The 17,320-nt window shown below is 42.7% G+C and overlaps 1 protein-coding gene across 3 annotated transcripts in view; it reads left to right on the forward strand.

Annotated features, from left to right (window-relative positions):
* Positions 1-321: 321 nt before the first annotated feature.
* LOC110537768 (rho GTPase-activating protein 26) overlaps positions 322-17,320 on the forward strand; it is a 128,097-nt gene continuing 111,098 nt past the window's right edge. For 2 of the 3 annotated variants that reach the window (XM_036937777.1, XM_036937778.1), the window contains exon 1: positions 780-933. In XM_036937777.1, the coding sequence (XP_036793672.1) occupies positions 780-933 (154 nt within the window). Of the gene's footprint in view, positions 934-17,320 lie in introns of all 3 variants that reach the window. The other variant, XM_036937776.1, reaches the window with a different exon arrangement.

The following is a 17,320-nucleotide window of genomic DNA, read 5'->3' on the forward strand; positions in this document are numbered from 1 at the left end:
TTAAATAAAGGCCAGTGATGTGTGGATTTACCCAGGCCTAACACTTGCTCACTAAATGGGCTCGTAATTTAAACAGTTTAAGATTAAACAACAATTTGTCGCTTTGCTAATCCGAGCCTGAGCAGGTTGATGTAACCCCCCCAGATAAATTCCCCTTTCTGAAGTGACTTCGATGCGTTCTTGACCAGCCAGCTCTTTCTTTACGCACCCATCTCCTGCAAATGTAGTGCAGTCATTGGTAGTGTGGCTTGCCTCCTCGGACCGTTTTGGAACTCAGCAATACTATTGGTCTACAGCCGCATCCATCATAAGATTATCTGTTTCGGGGTAGGTTGGTACGGACGCCAGAGCTTGAGAGAAAAGGACTGCAATTTAATCGCCCAGTCGAAGAATCCGCAACTATTACCGTGTCTCGTCGTTTCACTTTCTTCCCCTTTTCATCACTAATATGATGTTATCATGAGGAAGGCACAGAAGGTTTACCTGGGATTTTTGACAGCCAAGAACTGAATATTATTTCAGCACTTCCCTCCCGGACAAGCACAGTTTTTCGCGTGCAGTTTTTTGGTGATGCCGTTTGGATCCTAGGCTAAAAGAAGCCAGATCCACGTTTGCCCGCCTGCATGTTGTCAGGAAGGTTATTGGGTGTGTAATGTAATGTAGCCAGGTATCTGAATATTGCTCTCTGTGTTCTACTACCTTCTTATAATTGGATTGCACATCATAAGTCAAAGATTTCTTCATCCTCCGACCTCGGATACTGTGGACTGGGAGGAAACATGGGACTGCCTGCTCTGGAGTTTAGTGACTGCTATCTGGACAGTCCCCAGTTCCGAGACAGATTGAAGTCTCACGAACTGGAACTGGACAAGACCAATAAATTCATCAAAGAGCTGATCAAAGATGGGAAGGCGCTCATCCAAGCACTGAAAAGTAAGATAATCCATTTGCTTTTTTGTGGGGGGGGGGGGGGGGAGAAAGGGAGTGTACACATGACATTAACACAGTTGCAACAATGTAGCACTTTATTGTGACGATGACTGCGCTACTGTGTTCGGCTAAATTACCAAACAATTATGAATGAAGACATTGCCCAATGTATTAGAGACCGATGTGTTAAATCTCTAATGATTTTACGTAGTTTACCCAAAATATTTTCACTAATAGCAAAGTGGATTTTAGATATAAAGTAGCACACAGTGCATTCAGAAAGTATTAAGAACCCCTGACTTTTTACACATTTTGTTATGTTACAGCCTTATTCTAAAATTGATTAAATCTTTTTTCCCCTCATTGATCTACACACAATACTCCATAATGACTAAGTGAAATCAGGTTTTTAGAAATGTTTGCAAATGTATTAAAAATATCAGAAATACCTTATTTACGTAAGTATTCAGACCTTTAATATGAGACTCAAAATAGAGCTCAGGTGCATCCTGCTTCCATTGATCATCCTTGAGATGTTTCTACAACTTGATTGGAGTCGACCTGTGTTAAATTCAATTGATTGGACATGATTTAGAAATACACACTTGTCTATATAAGGTCCCACAGTTGACAGTGCATGTCAGAGCAGAAACGAAACCATGAGGTTGAAGGAATTGTCTGTAGAGCTCTGAGACAGGATTGTGTCGAGGCACAGATATGGCGAAGGGTACCAAAAAATATCTGCAGCATTGAAGATCCCCAAGAGCACAGTGGCCTCCATCATTCTTAAATGGAAGAGGTTTGGAACCACCAATACTCTTTCTAGAGGTGGCTGACAAACTGAGCAATTGGGGGAGAAGGGCCTTGGTCAGGGAGGTGACCAAGAACCCAATGGTCACTCTGACAGAGCTCCAGAGTTCCTCTATGGATATGGTAGAACCTTCCAGAAGTACAACCATTTCTGCAGAAATCCAACAATCAGGCCTTTATGGTAGAGTGGTCAGACGGAAGCCACTCCTCAGTAAAAGGCACATGACAGCCCTCTTGGAGTTTGCCAAAAGGAACCTAAATGACTCTCAGACCATGAGAAACAAGATTCTCAGGTCTGATGAAACCAAGATTGAACTCTTTGACCTGAATGCCAAGCGTCACATCTGGAGGATACCTGGCACCATCCCTATGATGACGCATGGTGTTGGCAGCATCAGCATCAGCATCATGCTGTGAGGATGTTTTTCTGAGGCAGGGACTGGAAAACTAGTTAGGATTGAGGGAAAGATGAACGGAGCAAAGTACAGAGAGATTCTTGATGAAAACCTGCTCCAGAGAGCTCAGGACCTCAGATGGGGTGGAGAAATATCAAAACGAACTCTCAACCAATTATATTAATTTGGGGACAGGTCGATAAGCAAACATTTATGGCAATTTAGCTAGCTAGCTGGCTGTTGCTAGCTAATTTGTCCAGGGATATAAACATTGGTTTGTTATTTTACCTGAAATGCACAAGGTCCTCTACTCCGACAATTAATCCACAAATAAAAGGGTAAAACGGTTTGTTTTCTAGTAATCTCTCCTCTTTCAGGTTTCTTCTTCTTCTTTGGACCTTATATGGCAGTTGGAAACCAACTTTAAGGTGCATTACCACTACCGACTCGACTGGAGTGTGGACCTCAGTTCATCTTTCAATCACCCACGTGGGTATATGCTCCTAAAAACTAATGAGGAGATGGGAGAGGCGGGGCTTGCAGAGCATTAAGCATCACAAATAGAACCACATTCTATTTAGAGCCGGTCCACACAGACAGGCGTGAGCAGTGTGAGTGCAATGATGAGAGTGTGAGTCCAATCTCGCAACCTTACAGTTAACTAGTCCAACGCTCTAACGACCTGCCTCTCTCTCGTTGCACTCCACAAGGAGACTGCCTGTTACGCGAATGCAGTAAGCCAAGGTAAATTGCTAGCTAGTATTAAACTTATCTTATAAAAAACAATCAATCATAATCACTAGTTAACTACACATGGTTGATGATATTACTAGATATTATCTAGCGTGTCCTGCGTTGCATATAATCTGACTGAGCATAGAAGCATACAAGTATCTAAGTATCTGACTGAGCGGTGGTAGGCAGAAGCAGGCGTGTAAACATTCATTCAAACAGCACTTTAGTGCGTTTTGCCAGCACCTCTTCGTTGTGCGTCAATCATTGCGCTGTTTATGACTTCAAGCCTATCAACTCCCGAGATGAGGCTGGTGTAACCGAAGTGAAATGGCTAGCTAGTTAGCGCGCGCTAATAGCGTTTCAAACGTCACTTGCTCTGAGCCTTCTAGTAGTTGTTCCCCTTGCTCTGCATGGGTAACGCTGCTTCAAGGGTGGCTGTTGTTGTTGTGTTGCTGGTTCGAGCCCAGGGAGGAGCGAGGAGAGGGATGGAAGCTATACTGTTACACTGGCAATACTAAAGTGCCTATAAGAACATCTAATAGTCAAAGGTTAATGAAATACAAATGGTTTAGGGGGAAATAGTCCTATAATTCCTATATTAACGACAACCTAAAACTTCTTACCTGGGAATATTGAAGACTCATGTTAAAAGGAACCACCAGCTTTCATATGTTCTCATGTTCTGAGCAAGGAACTTAAATGTTAGCTTTCTTACATAGCACATATTGCACTCTTAATTTCTTCTCCAACACTTTGTTTTTGCATTATTTAAACCAAATTGAACATGTTTCATTATTTACTTGAGGCTAAATTGATTTTATTGATGTATTATATTAAGTTAAAATAAGTGTTCATTCAGTATTGTTGTAATTGTCATTATTACAAATACATTTTAAAAAATCCGGCGATTAATCGGTATCGGCTTTTTTTGGTCCTCCAATAATCGGTATCGGTATCGGCGTTGAAAAATCATAATCGGTCGACCTCAGCCAAGACAACGCAGCAGTGGCTTCTGGACAAGGCTCTGAATGCCCTTGAGTGGCCCAGCCAGAGCCTGGACATGAACCCGATCGAACATCTCTGGAGAGACCTGAAAATAGCTGCGCGGCAACGCTCCCCATCCAACCTGACAGAGAGGATCTGCAGAGAAGAATGGGAGAAACTCCTCAAATACAGGTGTGCCATGCTTGTAGCGTCATACCCTAGAAGACTTGATGCCCTCTTCCAAAGGTGTTTCAACAAAGTACTGAGTAAAGGCTCTGAATACTTCTAAAAATTAGATATTTTAGTTTACATTTCTAAAAATCTGTTTTTACTTTGTCATTATGGGGAATTGTGTATAGATTGATGAGGGGGGGGGGGGGGGGGACTATTAAAATCCATTTTAGAATACGGTTGTATGGTAACAAAATGTGTAAAAAGTCAGTGGGTCTGAATACTTTCCGAATTGGGTGTTTGTTTTATTTTATTTTACCTTTATTTAACTAGGCAAGTCAATGACGGCCTACCGAATGCACTGTGTATTGTGTGTATAAAGTGTGTATGGTAATGTGAAACATTTCCATTATCGGCCTGATCTTTTCCTGCAGAATACGGTTGTAAGATGAAGGACTTAGTCATTAAACATCATCAGTCAGTGTCGGTTCAGATAGAGGGGAGTAGAACACCGAGTGAGTTGACAGGTGCTTGCTGGTCAGAGTTGGGATTTGGAACAATCTCCAGCATCAAGCCTCAAACAAAAGTCCCATGTTCACAAGTCACCAGGCAGCTAGTGTGAAGTACAAGAGCTAGTCTTTACATTTAGCTACTCTTGCCTCATACAGTAACACACTGTTACCACACTACTATACATTACCTAAAGTTTCCACTCCACTGTAACTCATGATAGATGTTCAGAACCGGCCAATAAACTCCACGCTCTTCTGTACAGTCCACTGCCAGCTAACATTCACAGTCTGGACAGCTTTTGTCTATCAGGGACATCTAGAAGTCAAACAGATGATGACTCGTATTGACCCTACTCCCAGGTCAGAGGGGAACTGGGGTTAGGGATCGTCAACTATTGTAGCTACTGCTGGTTGTGTAGCCGCAGACACCACTGGCCATATAAAATGTGTTTTAATTGCATATTACATGGGAATAATGTAAGCCTATGTTACAGTTTTCACATTATTTTGAAGCGCTCTACTTTAGTGAGAATTGAATCCAGAATCACCTTGTTCTGGTTGCTAGCGGTGATTGCACAACAACAAGAACATGTTTGTTACCTCTAACATGCGTGTCACTACTCACCACAAGAGAAAGTAAACCATACGTTACACCTGGGGAGTGACTTTAGGCTACTATTCAACCCCATGTCACATCTGAAATATCAGTGTTATTTACCGCCTCCCCATCCTGTTGGTTGGAGTGTGGTTCCTGTGGGCCAGGCCTACAGTCAGTCACAGACTTCACAGAGCACCAACACCAGCTGTAGTCCACAACCAGCCAGCCACACCAGCCAGCCTCTGGTGCAAGATGGATGTTCTGTAAGCAAAGGGCAACCTGTCATTAGGGATCCAGGTGAAACGTCTTAAACCTGACCTTAAACATGACATTTCGTGAATCACTCAAATGAAACCAAATTAGGGTTTACCGGCGCTGTTCTGCGGATGGGAAGGCTACATATTTTGACATTAAATGTTGCCTGTTTTGAGTAAATGGGATAAAATGAAAACCAGGTTTTGTTTGAGTTTGCTTTGTGTAAAAGGAGTTTAACCCCTGCCATTGGTTCACCTACTGCGGTATGTCACTGTCACAATAACATAGCTCGAACACACAGGCATTTGCAATTTTAGTGTGAGGTCATCATCGTCTAGAATGGCAAAGTTGTCACAGGGGTTTTCTGAGGTGAAAAATGCTTCAGCCCCTTGAGTATTTTTACATGGCGATGACTGAGAAGCATATATCGATTTCCACACGGTTTAAAATCATTTAACAACAGACACAGCATTTCAGCGAGGAGAGGTGATATGAATGTCTCCTGTTGCAGGGTTTTTATGGGCTGTCTTCTAAAGGAGTCTTTCGTGAGTGTGAATCCAAGGCCTATGAAACATGAGTTTCCATGTATTCTGTCCTACAGTGGGTTGATGAAATGACACCAGATGGAGAATTAGGGAGTATGACTGAGTTTCCCCCTCAGAAACTCAGCAGGCTGTTTCTCATAGTTAACTGTTTATATTTTTCCACCTTACATAAGATTATGTCCTCTCACACTGTCGACGACTGGTATTATTAGGATCAGATGACCAAATGATACATTTTTTGGATTTTGTACTTACATAGTTATTGTAGTTACATAGTTATTACTGCAGTATTTGCTGTAGGTAGGTGTTACCTTTCTCACCTACACACTCTGTCCCACAAGGACGTACTTACGCTTGGTGCCTAATGGAACCCTATTCCCTATGTAGTGCACTACAGGTCCTATGGGACCTGGTCAAAAGTAGTGCACTGTAATAGGGGATAGGGTGCCAGTGTTTGTTTAGTTGACGCTGTTGTGAAGTGAATGCAAGCTAAGAGAAAGTGAAATGGTCTCTGCATTCTTTCATGTAGCTGTTAAACATCCAGGTTCAGCTATAGAAACAGGCCCCTATAAACAGAGGCTCTAAACAGTCTACTCCACTATGTTCCCCGGTAGAAGCATCTCCAACACTCTGAGAAGCAGAGTGAGAATCCCCAGGACAGAAGTTAGGCCTACCTCAAGAGGACTCCTGCTTAGAGGTCCCCCAGTGTGCTTTATGAGTGGTGATGATAGAGCTGGTAAATTACTATCTCTCTACTGTGGTGATGGATGAACCCAATGCAGCCACACAATGTGACTGTGACTAATATACACACACACTACTGGCCCAGGGAGTCTCTTTCTCTGTAGGCCCTTTCAGAGGTGTGTGTGTACGTGTGCGTGTGCATGTGCGAGTGGGGGGCTCTTGCCTTTCAGAACAGAGTCACATTATCCCAGTTTGCCTGCGGGAAGGAGAGAGGAGTGGGTGGTGTCATGAGGAGTGGGGGGGTGTCATGAGGAGTGAGGGGTGTAGTGAGGAGTGGGGGCGTGTTGTGAGGAGTGGGGGGTGTTGTGAGGGAGTGTAATGAGGAGTGGGGGGGTGTTTTGTGAGGAGTGAGGTGGTGTTGTGAGGAGTGGGGGGGTGTTGTGAGGAGTGGGGGTGTTGTGAGGGGGTGTAATGAGGAGTGGGGGGTGCTGTGAGGAGTGGGGGGTGTTGTGAGTAGTGGGGGGGGGGTGTCGTGAGGAGGGGGGTGTCGCTAGGAGTGGGGGGGTGTCGTGAGGAGTGGGGGGTGTCATTGCGTCTCAGGGCATTCTACTGAATGCATCAAATGGGAACAAAGGACAAGAAATATGTGCGTGCACGTATGTGAGCGTAAGTGTGTGTGAGATAGGGGGAGAAATGGGGGCAGTGGGGGTTGGCATGGGCGGTATTCCTTAAGCAATGACGTAAAGGCGGGGAAATTAGGGCACCCACACCACACATCTATTATTGCCATTTCTTTGTCAGGGATGCTTCTCTGAGCCCTGAACCTACAGTGGCAGAGCTGCACTTATCACGTATGCTCAGACGGTCCAATCATGTGTTTGGGTTATTTTGGCTTTCTACCAAGATGAGCTAACACAATCCAGGTGGACACAGAGTTGATAAATATTTGAACTTTAGAAGCTTCATTTAGTTACATGCTTCATAATTGCATAGTCATTCAGCCACTCAGCAGTTTGTGTTCAGGCATATTCCGTCATGTGTTTCCACTCACAAAGACGTGAAACGTATTTCCATGGTATGCACCAGTCTAATTCTCTCTATAGGCTATATACATATAAATGTATGCACATGTTGGTTGTTTTTTCCACCACATTCCGCTTGCTGTTAATTTTTCTACAGGGTAGTGTTACTGAAATTGTAAACCATTAGCCTGCCCTGCAAACCTCCTGCCATGAATTCAGGCCTATTTTGTTTTGTACAGGTGGACTTCTTCCAAGCGGCCTTCACATAAATGTTGTGAGTGAAGCGTAGCTGGCCTCTCTCTATGTGCAGGAGAGCAGAAGTGCTGGAGGCACTATTGATGACCCAATGGCAATGTCAGTAGGGGATACACTTAAAGAGGACATATGAAGAGAGCGAAAGAGAGAGGATGAAAGGCAAAAGAAAAGGGGAATTGAAAACCATTAAGGCCTTTTTAGAAACATGAACATTTTCCATCTGGCGAAAGTATGCACAGAGGCTATGGTTTCTGAGCTGGTCTCCACTCTGGCCTCCTAACCGGGAAAGAGGAAGTGGGATTTACACATACGACGTGGAGTTTATTTTCAGGGCTCCCACTCTTGAAATAAGCCATTTCTAATGGCCTTTAGTTACATACAGAGCTGTGTGAATTCTTCACATAGTTTCTTCACACAAACACACACATACAGTTGAAGTCGGACGTTTACATACATTGAAGCAACATCTCAAGACATCAGTCAGGAAGTTAAAGCTTGGTCGCAAATGGGTCTTCCAAATTGACAATGGCCACAAGAATACTTCCACAGTTGTGGCAAAATTGCTTAAGGACAACAAAGTCAAGGTATTGGAGTGGCCATCACAAAGCCCTGACCTCAAGCCTATAGAAAATATGTGGGCAGAACTGAAAAAGTGTGTGCGAGCAAGGAGGCCTACAAACCTGACTCAGTTACACCGGCTCTGTCAGGAGGAATGGGCCAAAATTCACCCAACTTATTGTGGGAAGCTTGAGGAAGGCTACCCGAATCGTTTGACCCAAGTTAAACAATTTAAAGACAATGCTACCAAATATGAATTCAGTGTATGTACACTTCTTACCCACTGGGAATGTGATGAAAGAAATAAAAGCTGAAATAAATCATTCTCTCTACTATTATTCTGACATTTAACATTCTTATTATAAAGTGGTGATCCTAACTGACCTAAAACAGGGACTTTTTTAATAGGATTACATTTCAGGAATTGTGAAAAACTGAGTTTAAATGTATTTAGCTAAGGTGTATGTAAACCTCTGACTTAAACTGTAGACATTGGCTACACTGAATCATTCTCGCCCTAGCTACCCACTATCCTGGTTCTAGTCCTCCTTCAGCATTATGGCCTCTTACAGTAAGTCTGCTTTGAAAAATAGAACCAATAGAGAACGTGGACCAATAAAGAAAGACACGAGTGTGTGTTGTCACGGATCCCTCTGGAACTTTCATTGCGCACAATTGGCCCCTATTCCCACTGATTGTATTTGTATATATGTGCCGTTTGTTCACCATGGTACTGCCGATTATTGTTATTATGTCCGTTGGTGCGTGTCAGTGCCTGTGCTGTGTGTTTTTGTCACATGAGTTAACGCTGGAGAGACAAATTAGGTACCGGGAGAAAAACATTTAATAAAGAACGGACAAGGAACAAGACAGGAACAGCGTCAGCATACAAGAAAACAAAGACAAAAAACAATCAATGTAGAAGTGGGGAACAGAGCTGGGGAACTGACAAATATAGGGTAGGTAATAGGTGATGAGTGAGTCCAGGTGAGTTCAATCTCACTGATGTGCTTGACGAGGGAAGGAAGGTGTGCGTAATGAATGATAGGAGTGCGTGATGCAGGGCAGCTTGGCACGCTCAATCGCCAGTGGGTGGGGGGAGCGGCAGCAGACGTGACAGTTTTGGCCTTTCGTGCCCTTGTGGATTGCGCAGATGATTACGGGTCTTGTCTCGTGTGATAGTCATTATGCGCTAGGTTTATTTATTCGAGGTACTCCTTGCTCTTTTGTTTTGGTTTCAACCCTGTGTTTTTGTTACGTGTTTGTTTAGTCTTCGTCCCCGTACCTTTACACGGCACGCCGTAATTTGGGGCTTAATAAAAACTCCTATTACGCATTCCTGCGCCTGTCTCCCGAATCCATTCGTACCAACGTGACAGAATAATTGACCATTGAGGGAGACAGCGGGAATGGCCCATCTGATGCAGCGACTGGTCCGTCCCTGTCATGCACGTCAATCCAGAGCCTCCCAAACATGCTCAATGGGTGACATGTCTGGTGAGTATGTAGGCCATGGAAGAACTGGGACATTTTCAGCCTCCAGGAATTGTGTACGGATCCTTGCGACATGAGGACGTGCATTATTATGAATGGTATGACAATGGGCCTCAGTATCTTGTCCCTGTATCTCTGTGCATTCCAATTGCCATCGATAAAATGCAATTGTGTTCGTTGTCCGTAGCTTACAGCAAAAATTATATTTTTGTACATATGGAACATTTCTGGGATCTTGAGGCATGTGACCAACACTATACACGTTGTGTTTATATTTTTGTTCAGTATAGATGTACTGTGTTGCGTCCAGTTGTTGTGACACCAAGGGTAGGCAAGGGTCATTCAGGGGACTCTCCATAACATAAGCTGTGCTTTGTGTCATTTGGGTGTTTCTGTACTTTGTGCTTTGATACACATTGATTGGATCTGCTGACTTCCAACATTCTTTTTCTGTTGAAACATCATAAAAGGCTGGGGGAATAGAACAGTGCAGGTCAGGAACAGGAAAGTTCTGAAGGAGGAAGGCCTGTTTACAATCTCCTGGAGGTTATCTGATGGATAATGTGTGGTCATAAAGAAGGAACAAGGTTAAGATCTGAAACAGAACACATGGTTCAATCTGAATAGGTAGCAGTAAAGTATACTTGGTTTAGTCACTTTAAAGGCATTGCAATTGTTGTTTTGACGTTTAGAGCCAACCAAAACGGTTGTTACAACCTTATAATAGCCTAATGAATTGAATTGGCAACTGCCCTTGTTATTTCACTGTTCCATCTAATCTACTGTATGTATGGTGATCAGGCTGCCCTACCTCTGGCTCTCTGTCACCACATGCGCACACGCACACACACACACAGCCTACTGTATAGTCATCATCAGGCTGTTCTACCTCTGGCTGTCTCAGGGATGTTTATTGTAGGAGTTGCTCTGAGGTATGACGTGGTGTAGGGCCTATAAAATACATTCAAATTTATTTTGCCTGATTTTGTTTAGTTTTTTTTTCAGAAATTCCATTTTCTTAGTTGTTTTACCAGGTTTCAGTTTTTTTCAGGTTTTCACTCTCAAAATCACACTTTGTTAACCGTAAAACAACCAAATGGAATGTTCTGTCCAGAACAATGTTTAAACCACATCAAGATAATTTTTTTTAGGTCTGGCAAAAATGGAAGAAATGTCAATTTTGGGGTAACAACCCTTTAATATAAGTGCACATCAGGAAGAGACCATTGTTTGCTTCAAGGGATTCCTTGGCATTTTGGCAATGAGGCCATTTTACCATTCATCTAACTCTGGGGAAGTAGATAAAGGGCATCATTGCCAAAATCACGAAGTATCCCTTTAAGTAGTGTTGCTGTAGCGCTCATGTGATTGCAGAGCTTGCAAAACAAATTGCCACCTTGGTTTGATGAAAATAATTTAAATATTATTCTGCCAGGTAGGCTACTTTGTAGCCACAATTTAATTGAGAAGGTTTTTAGGAAAGGCTTTCCATCTCCATCAAAAGAAAGTGATCATTTGCATTATCGCTAACGGCTACACAAATTATAGACATAAGCAAGCACCGTACACATAGACACAGACAGGGGCATTCCTGTGCCATTTCAGAAAGTTGCAATAAAACACAAGTCACTGATGCATTTTGTTCATGTCTTATATTCAGTGTCGGTAATACCGGCTGTTCTAGCTGGCTAACTAAATGCTAAACGAGCGCATTGCCAACATTTTATACGGTCTCTGAACTAAAGGATTTGCAGGACAGACAACCCAGCTCATAAAGTTATACAAGTAACAAAATGCTACTCACAGTTTGCTGCACGCACAAAACATATATTAGACAGCTAGGCTCTTGATTCATGAGGGGATTCTCTGCTGTTACCAAGCGAACCTTGATTTTGGAAGAAGATATCCACTTAGCTAGATAGCTAAGTAGCTATTAAATTAGCAAACCAAATGCACAACTGCAGAGCATTTAGCACATTTTAGATAGTTAACTTAATAGTTATAAGATATCTAGCTGGCAAACATTTAGTTGTGAATTCCATACTGTACCTAGATCACCTGGCGCATGCTGCACAACACACTCACAAGGCTCCGGTCACTCGTCGTTGTGCGCTTGTAAACAAACACCATGTGACAGGGGACTACCGGTAAGCTTCATAATGAACAATTACAGTGGCTTGCGAAAGTATTCACCCCTCTTGGCATTTTTTTTGGGGGGGGGGGGGTGTATCATTAGATTTACACAACATGCCTACCACTTTGAAGATACAACATTTTTTTTATTGTGAAACAAACAAGAAATAAGACAACAACAAAAAAACAGAAAACTTGATTGTGCATAACTATTCACCCCCCAAAAGTCAATACTTTGTAGAGCCACCTTTTGCAGCAATGACAGCTGCAAGTCTCTAAGGGTATGTCTCTATAAGCTTGGCACATCTAGCCACTGGGATTTTTTCCCATTCTTCAAGGCAAAACTGCTCCTGCTGCTTCAAGTTGGATGTGTTCCGCTGATGTACAGCAATCTTTAAGTCATACCACAGATTCTCAATTGGATTGCGGTCTGGGCTTTGACTAGGCCATTCCAAGACATTTAAATGTTTTCCCTTAAACCACTTGAGTGTTGCTTTAACAGTATGCTTAGGGTCATTGTCCTGCTGGAAGGTGAACCTCCGTCCCAGTCTCAAATCTCTGGAAGACTGAAACAGGTTTCCCTCAAGAATTTGCCTGTGTTTAGCGCCATCCATTGTTGGACAAATTGTGATAATGCCATGTTAATGTAAGAGCTGATTGAAAAGACCGCCTGAAATGTCAGCCTCTGCTAGGCCTGCCTGGTGACATCACCAGGTGGGACATTGGTTAATAAACCAATAAGAAAGCGAGTTCCAAACCTCTCCGTCAATAACAGCTAGTTTTCAGTTTTCCCTCCCCACTCAGACCACTTCCAGGCAGCCCTAGCAGAATTCTTGCTTGAGAATTTGCTCCTTACTAAGATGCTATTTTTGATAATTTTTGACAATTTTAATTGAAAATAATCACACTAAGGTACTTAATTGTTACCCAGAAATTATTTAATATTGAGATAAAAACGGCTTTATTGGACCGTCAAAAGGTATTAGAAATACATCAAAACACAATAATATTGAAGTAAAAACCCCTGCCAACTAATATCAATACTTACTTATATTTAGTTTTTGATAAATTATTTGCCTTTAATATGTTTAAGAAACATTGCCTTGTGCCTTGTAATTCCGTTACCAAAAACCCACATACAGTATCTTAAAGATATTTTCTAATTTCTCTCCCTCATGAGGAGGGAGGCTAATGAAAGTTCACATACAGTGGGGCAAAAAAGTATTTAGTCAGCCACCAATTGTGCAAGTTCTCCCACTTAAAAAGATGAGAGAGGCCTGTAATTTTCATCATAGGTACACTTCAACTATGACAGACAAAATGAGAAAAAAAATTCCAGAAAATCACATTGTAAGATTTTTAATGAATTTATTTGCAAATTATTATTATCTCAATACTTTGTTATATACCCTTTGTTGGCAATGACAGAGGTCAAGCGTTTTCTGTAAGTCTTCACAAAGTTTTCACACACTGTTGCTGGTATTTTGGCCCATTCCTCCATGCAGATCTCCTCTAGAGCAGTGATGTTTTGGGGCTGTTGCTGGGCAACACGGACTTTCAACTCCCTCCAAAGATTTTCTATGGGGTTGAGATCTAGAGACTGGCTAGGCCACTCTAGGACCTTGAAATGCTTCTTACGAAGCCACTCCTTCGTTACCCGGGCGGTGTGTTTGGGATCATTGTCATGCTGAAAGACCCAGCCACGTTTCATCTTCAATGCCCTTGCTGATGGAAGGAGGTTTTCACTCAAAATCTCACAATACATGGTCCCATTCATTCTTTCCTTTACACGGATCAGTCATCCTGGTCCCTTTGCAGAAAAACAGCCCCAAAGCATGATGTTTCCACCCCCATGCTTCACAGTAGGTATGGTGTTCTTTGGATGCAACTCAGCATTCTTTGTCCTCCAAACACGACGAGTTGAGTTTTTACCAAAAAGTTATATTTTGGTTTCATCTGACCATATGACATTCTCCCAATTTTCTTCTGGATCATCCAAATGCTCTCTAGCAAACTTCAGACGGGCCTGGACATGTACTGGCTTAAGCAGGACACGTCTGGCACTGCAGGATTTGAGTCCCTGGCGACGTAGTATGTTACTGATGGTAGGCTTTGTTACTTTGGTCCCAGCTCTCTGCAGGTCATTCACTAGGTCCCCCCGTGTGGTTCTGGGATTTTTGCTCACCGTTCTTGTGATCATTTTGACCCCACGGGGTGCGATCTTGCATGGAGCCCCAGATCGAGGGAGATTATCAGTGGTCTTGTATGTCTTCCATTTCCTAATAATTGCTCCCACAGTTGATTTCTTCAAACCAAGCTGCTTACCTATTGCAGATTCAGTCTTCCCAGCCTGGTGCAGGTTTACAATGTTGTTTCTGGTGTCCTTTGACAGCTCTTTGGTCTTGGCCATAGTGGAGTTTGGAGTGTGACTGTTTGAGGTTATGGACAGGTGTCTTTTATACTGATAACAAGTTCAAACAGGTGCCATTAATACAGGTAACAAGTGGAGGACAGAGGAGCCTCTTAAAGAAGATGTTACAGGAATGTGAGATCCAGAAATCTTGCTTGTTTGTAGGTGACCAAATACTTATTTTCCACCATAATAATTCATTAAAAATCCTACAATGTGATTTTCTGGATTTTTTTTCTCATTTTGTCTGTCATAGTTGAAGTGTACCTATGATGAAAATTACAGGCCTCTCTCATCTTTTTAAGTGGGAGAACTTGCACAATTGGTGGCTGACTAAATACTTTTTTGTCCCACTGTAACTAACAAGTAAAGGAAGACCTACCAAATAGTTTTTATTGATAACAATTTGGTTTTTGATTTATTAAATGATAAAAAATGTGCCATTCTGTTACCAAATAGGTAACCAAATAGGTAACAGAATGACCAGAAAAAAAAATCTGTAACAGAATGACTGCAACTGAATTGGCTACAATGTGAAATCATATTATTCACAAACCACTGTTGGGTCACTTGCTAATTCCTGTATAGTACAGATCAGGGGCCTATGGAGTCATTCTGTTACCTTCATCCTGTTACCGGGTGTTAATCACTCGGTCAATCCACTTCACATAAAATAACCAAAATCGTTTTAAAAAAAACTCAAGATATCATATCATAGCTGACATCCCATTCTTTCAGCAGACATCTTAGAACTTTAATTCGGAGTAGATATTTAAGTTTTGGAAAAGTTCAGCACATAAAAAACTGAGGGCGATTTTTACTGTCATTCTGTTACCAAACTTCACATCTGCACTGTTGTTCGAGTAAATGTGTTTTTTGTCAAATGTTGAGTGGAAATTGTTAAAAGTAGTCGTTGTGTTTAAATTTGCAGTCAATGGTTTTTGTTTGAAATACTTTTAAAGAAAAATTCGGAATCTTAGCGTCATTCTGCCACCATGGAATTGCCATTCGTCTGCCACCAAGAAAACAAAAACTAACTAACATTGGTTAGTATAGCAAGTTGGGCTCAATTTCTCGCCATTCATCATCATCATCATCACATAGCCTTGCATTATGCTCCCCTCCATATTTTAAACTTTTTTATTGAACCTTTATTTATACAGGCTTTTCTCATTGAGAATACATCTCTTTTTCAAGAGAGACCTGGTCCTAAAGCAGCAGGGGTAACAAAGTTTCAGACAAAACAACTTACATACACTAACACAACATTAAACAAAACAATAGACAGATGTAAGTACAACAATTACATATTACGTAAAAACCCCCCACAAATATCTTGACTAAAAAACCGCTGTCCTAAAGACAATTACACTCTTTTATGATATTTATATCGAGCAAGTGTTTAAACTCCACCAACACATTTTTAAATGCTCTGGAGAGAATTCCAGGACCACGGAGCTGAGTAACTAAAACTATTAAGATAGGCCTGAGGACAGGTGTACTGCCCCCTCCCTTCCTCCATCCTCTCCTCCCAAAACAAGGCTGGTGGCAGCGGCCTTTGGTCTGTGTGATTTCCCCTCTCCCACCTCTCCCCCTGTATGAATGGTGGTCATTGTGTAGGCAGGCCTTTTCACCCATTGCAGTCAGTGGGCTCTGTGTCTGCTCTGTCTGCTGAAGACAGGCTTATGTCTGCTGCTGTCCACTCCATGAGGGCCAGAGAGGGGGTGGATAGGAGAAGGCGGAGAGAGGGAGCAGAAAAGAAAGACTGAGGAAGGGAGAGAGACAGCAAGACAGTGTTCCACTCCACCCAGAGAAAGAGAGAGAGATGACAGACCCCAAGGTTTGGTGTCATGGCAGGCCAGCTTATGTTTTTTTCTCTCTCTCTCTCTCTCTCTCTCTCTCTCTCTCTGTCTCTCTGTCTGTCTCGTCTTGTGTTCCAAGTCTTGAATGTGAGGAAATCGAGGTTTCCCTCTTTCTATATCCTCCATCTGAAGCGTGCCTGTTTTTTTTATTGATGTTCTATCTAAGAGCCAGTAGCCATAAATACAGTAATAATTGTGATCCAGGAACAAGCCTTTTAATCGTTACTACTGGAATGTGTGTTCTTTTTACAACACAGAGGCAGGAGCAGTGCTGTGGTAATATGGAGCCAGACGTTCCCTGTCCCCTGTGCACTCTTACTCTTTCCCCCTGCTAATAAGTGCATTCAACACACAATTCTGCACGCTCACGCCACGGTTTGGTTTACACTCCACTAATAAATAACTCTTACCATCCCCTAAATACCTCTTTAGTTTAATAACTATAGAAATTGTATGTTGGGATGACTTTGTGAGAGTGGTGGTTGGTGACTGTAAAGTGGCTGAAGGGAGAAGTTGTGGTGATGTTGAATATTTTATTTTATTTATTGTATTTTTTACCCCTTTTTCTCCCTAATTTCGTGATATCCAATTGGTAGTTACAGTCTTGTCCCATCGCTGCAACTCCCGTGCGGACTCGGGAGAGGCGAAGGTCGAGAGCCACGTGTCCTCCGAAACACAGTACCCCGCCAAGCCGCACTGCTTTCCTGGAAGCCAGCCGCACCAATGTGTCGGAGGAAACACCCTTTCCCGCTGGCGACCGAAGTCAGCCTGCATTTGCCCGGCCGCCACAAGGAGTCGCTAGAGCGTGATGGGACAAGGGGATCCCAGCCGGCCAAACCCTCCCCTAACCCGTATGACGCTTGGCCAATTGTGCACCGCCTCATGGGTCTCCCGGTCATGGCCAGCTTCGACACAGCCCGGGATCGAACCACGAACTGTAGTGATGCCTCTAGCAATGGCCGCTAAA

The sequence above is a fragment of the Oncorhynchus mykiss genome, chromosome 12, assembly GCF_013265735.2.
Source record: "Oncorhynchus mykiss isolate Arlee chromosome 12, USDA_OmykA_1.1, whole genome shotgun sequence".
NCBI lineage: Eukaryota > Metazoa > Chordata > Actinopteri > Salmoniformes > Salmonidae > Oncorhynchus > Oncorhynchus mykiss.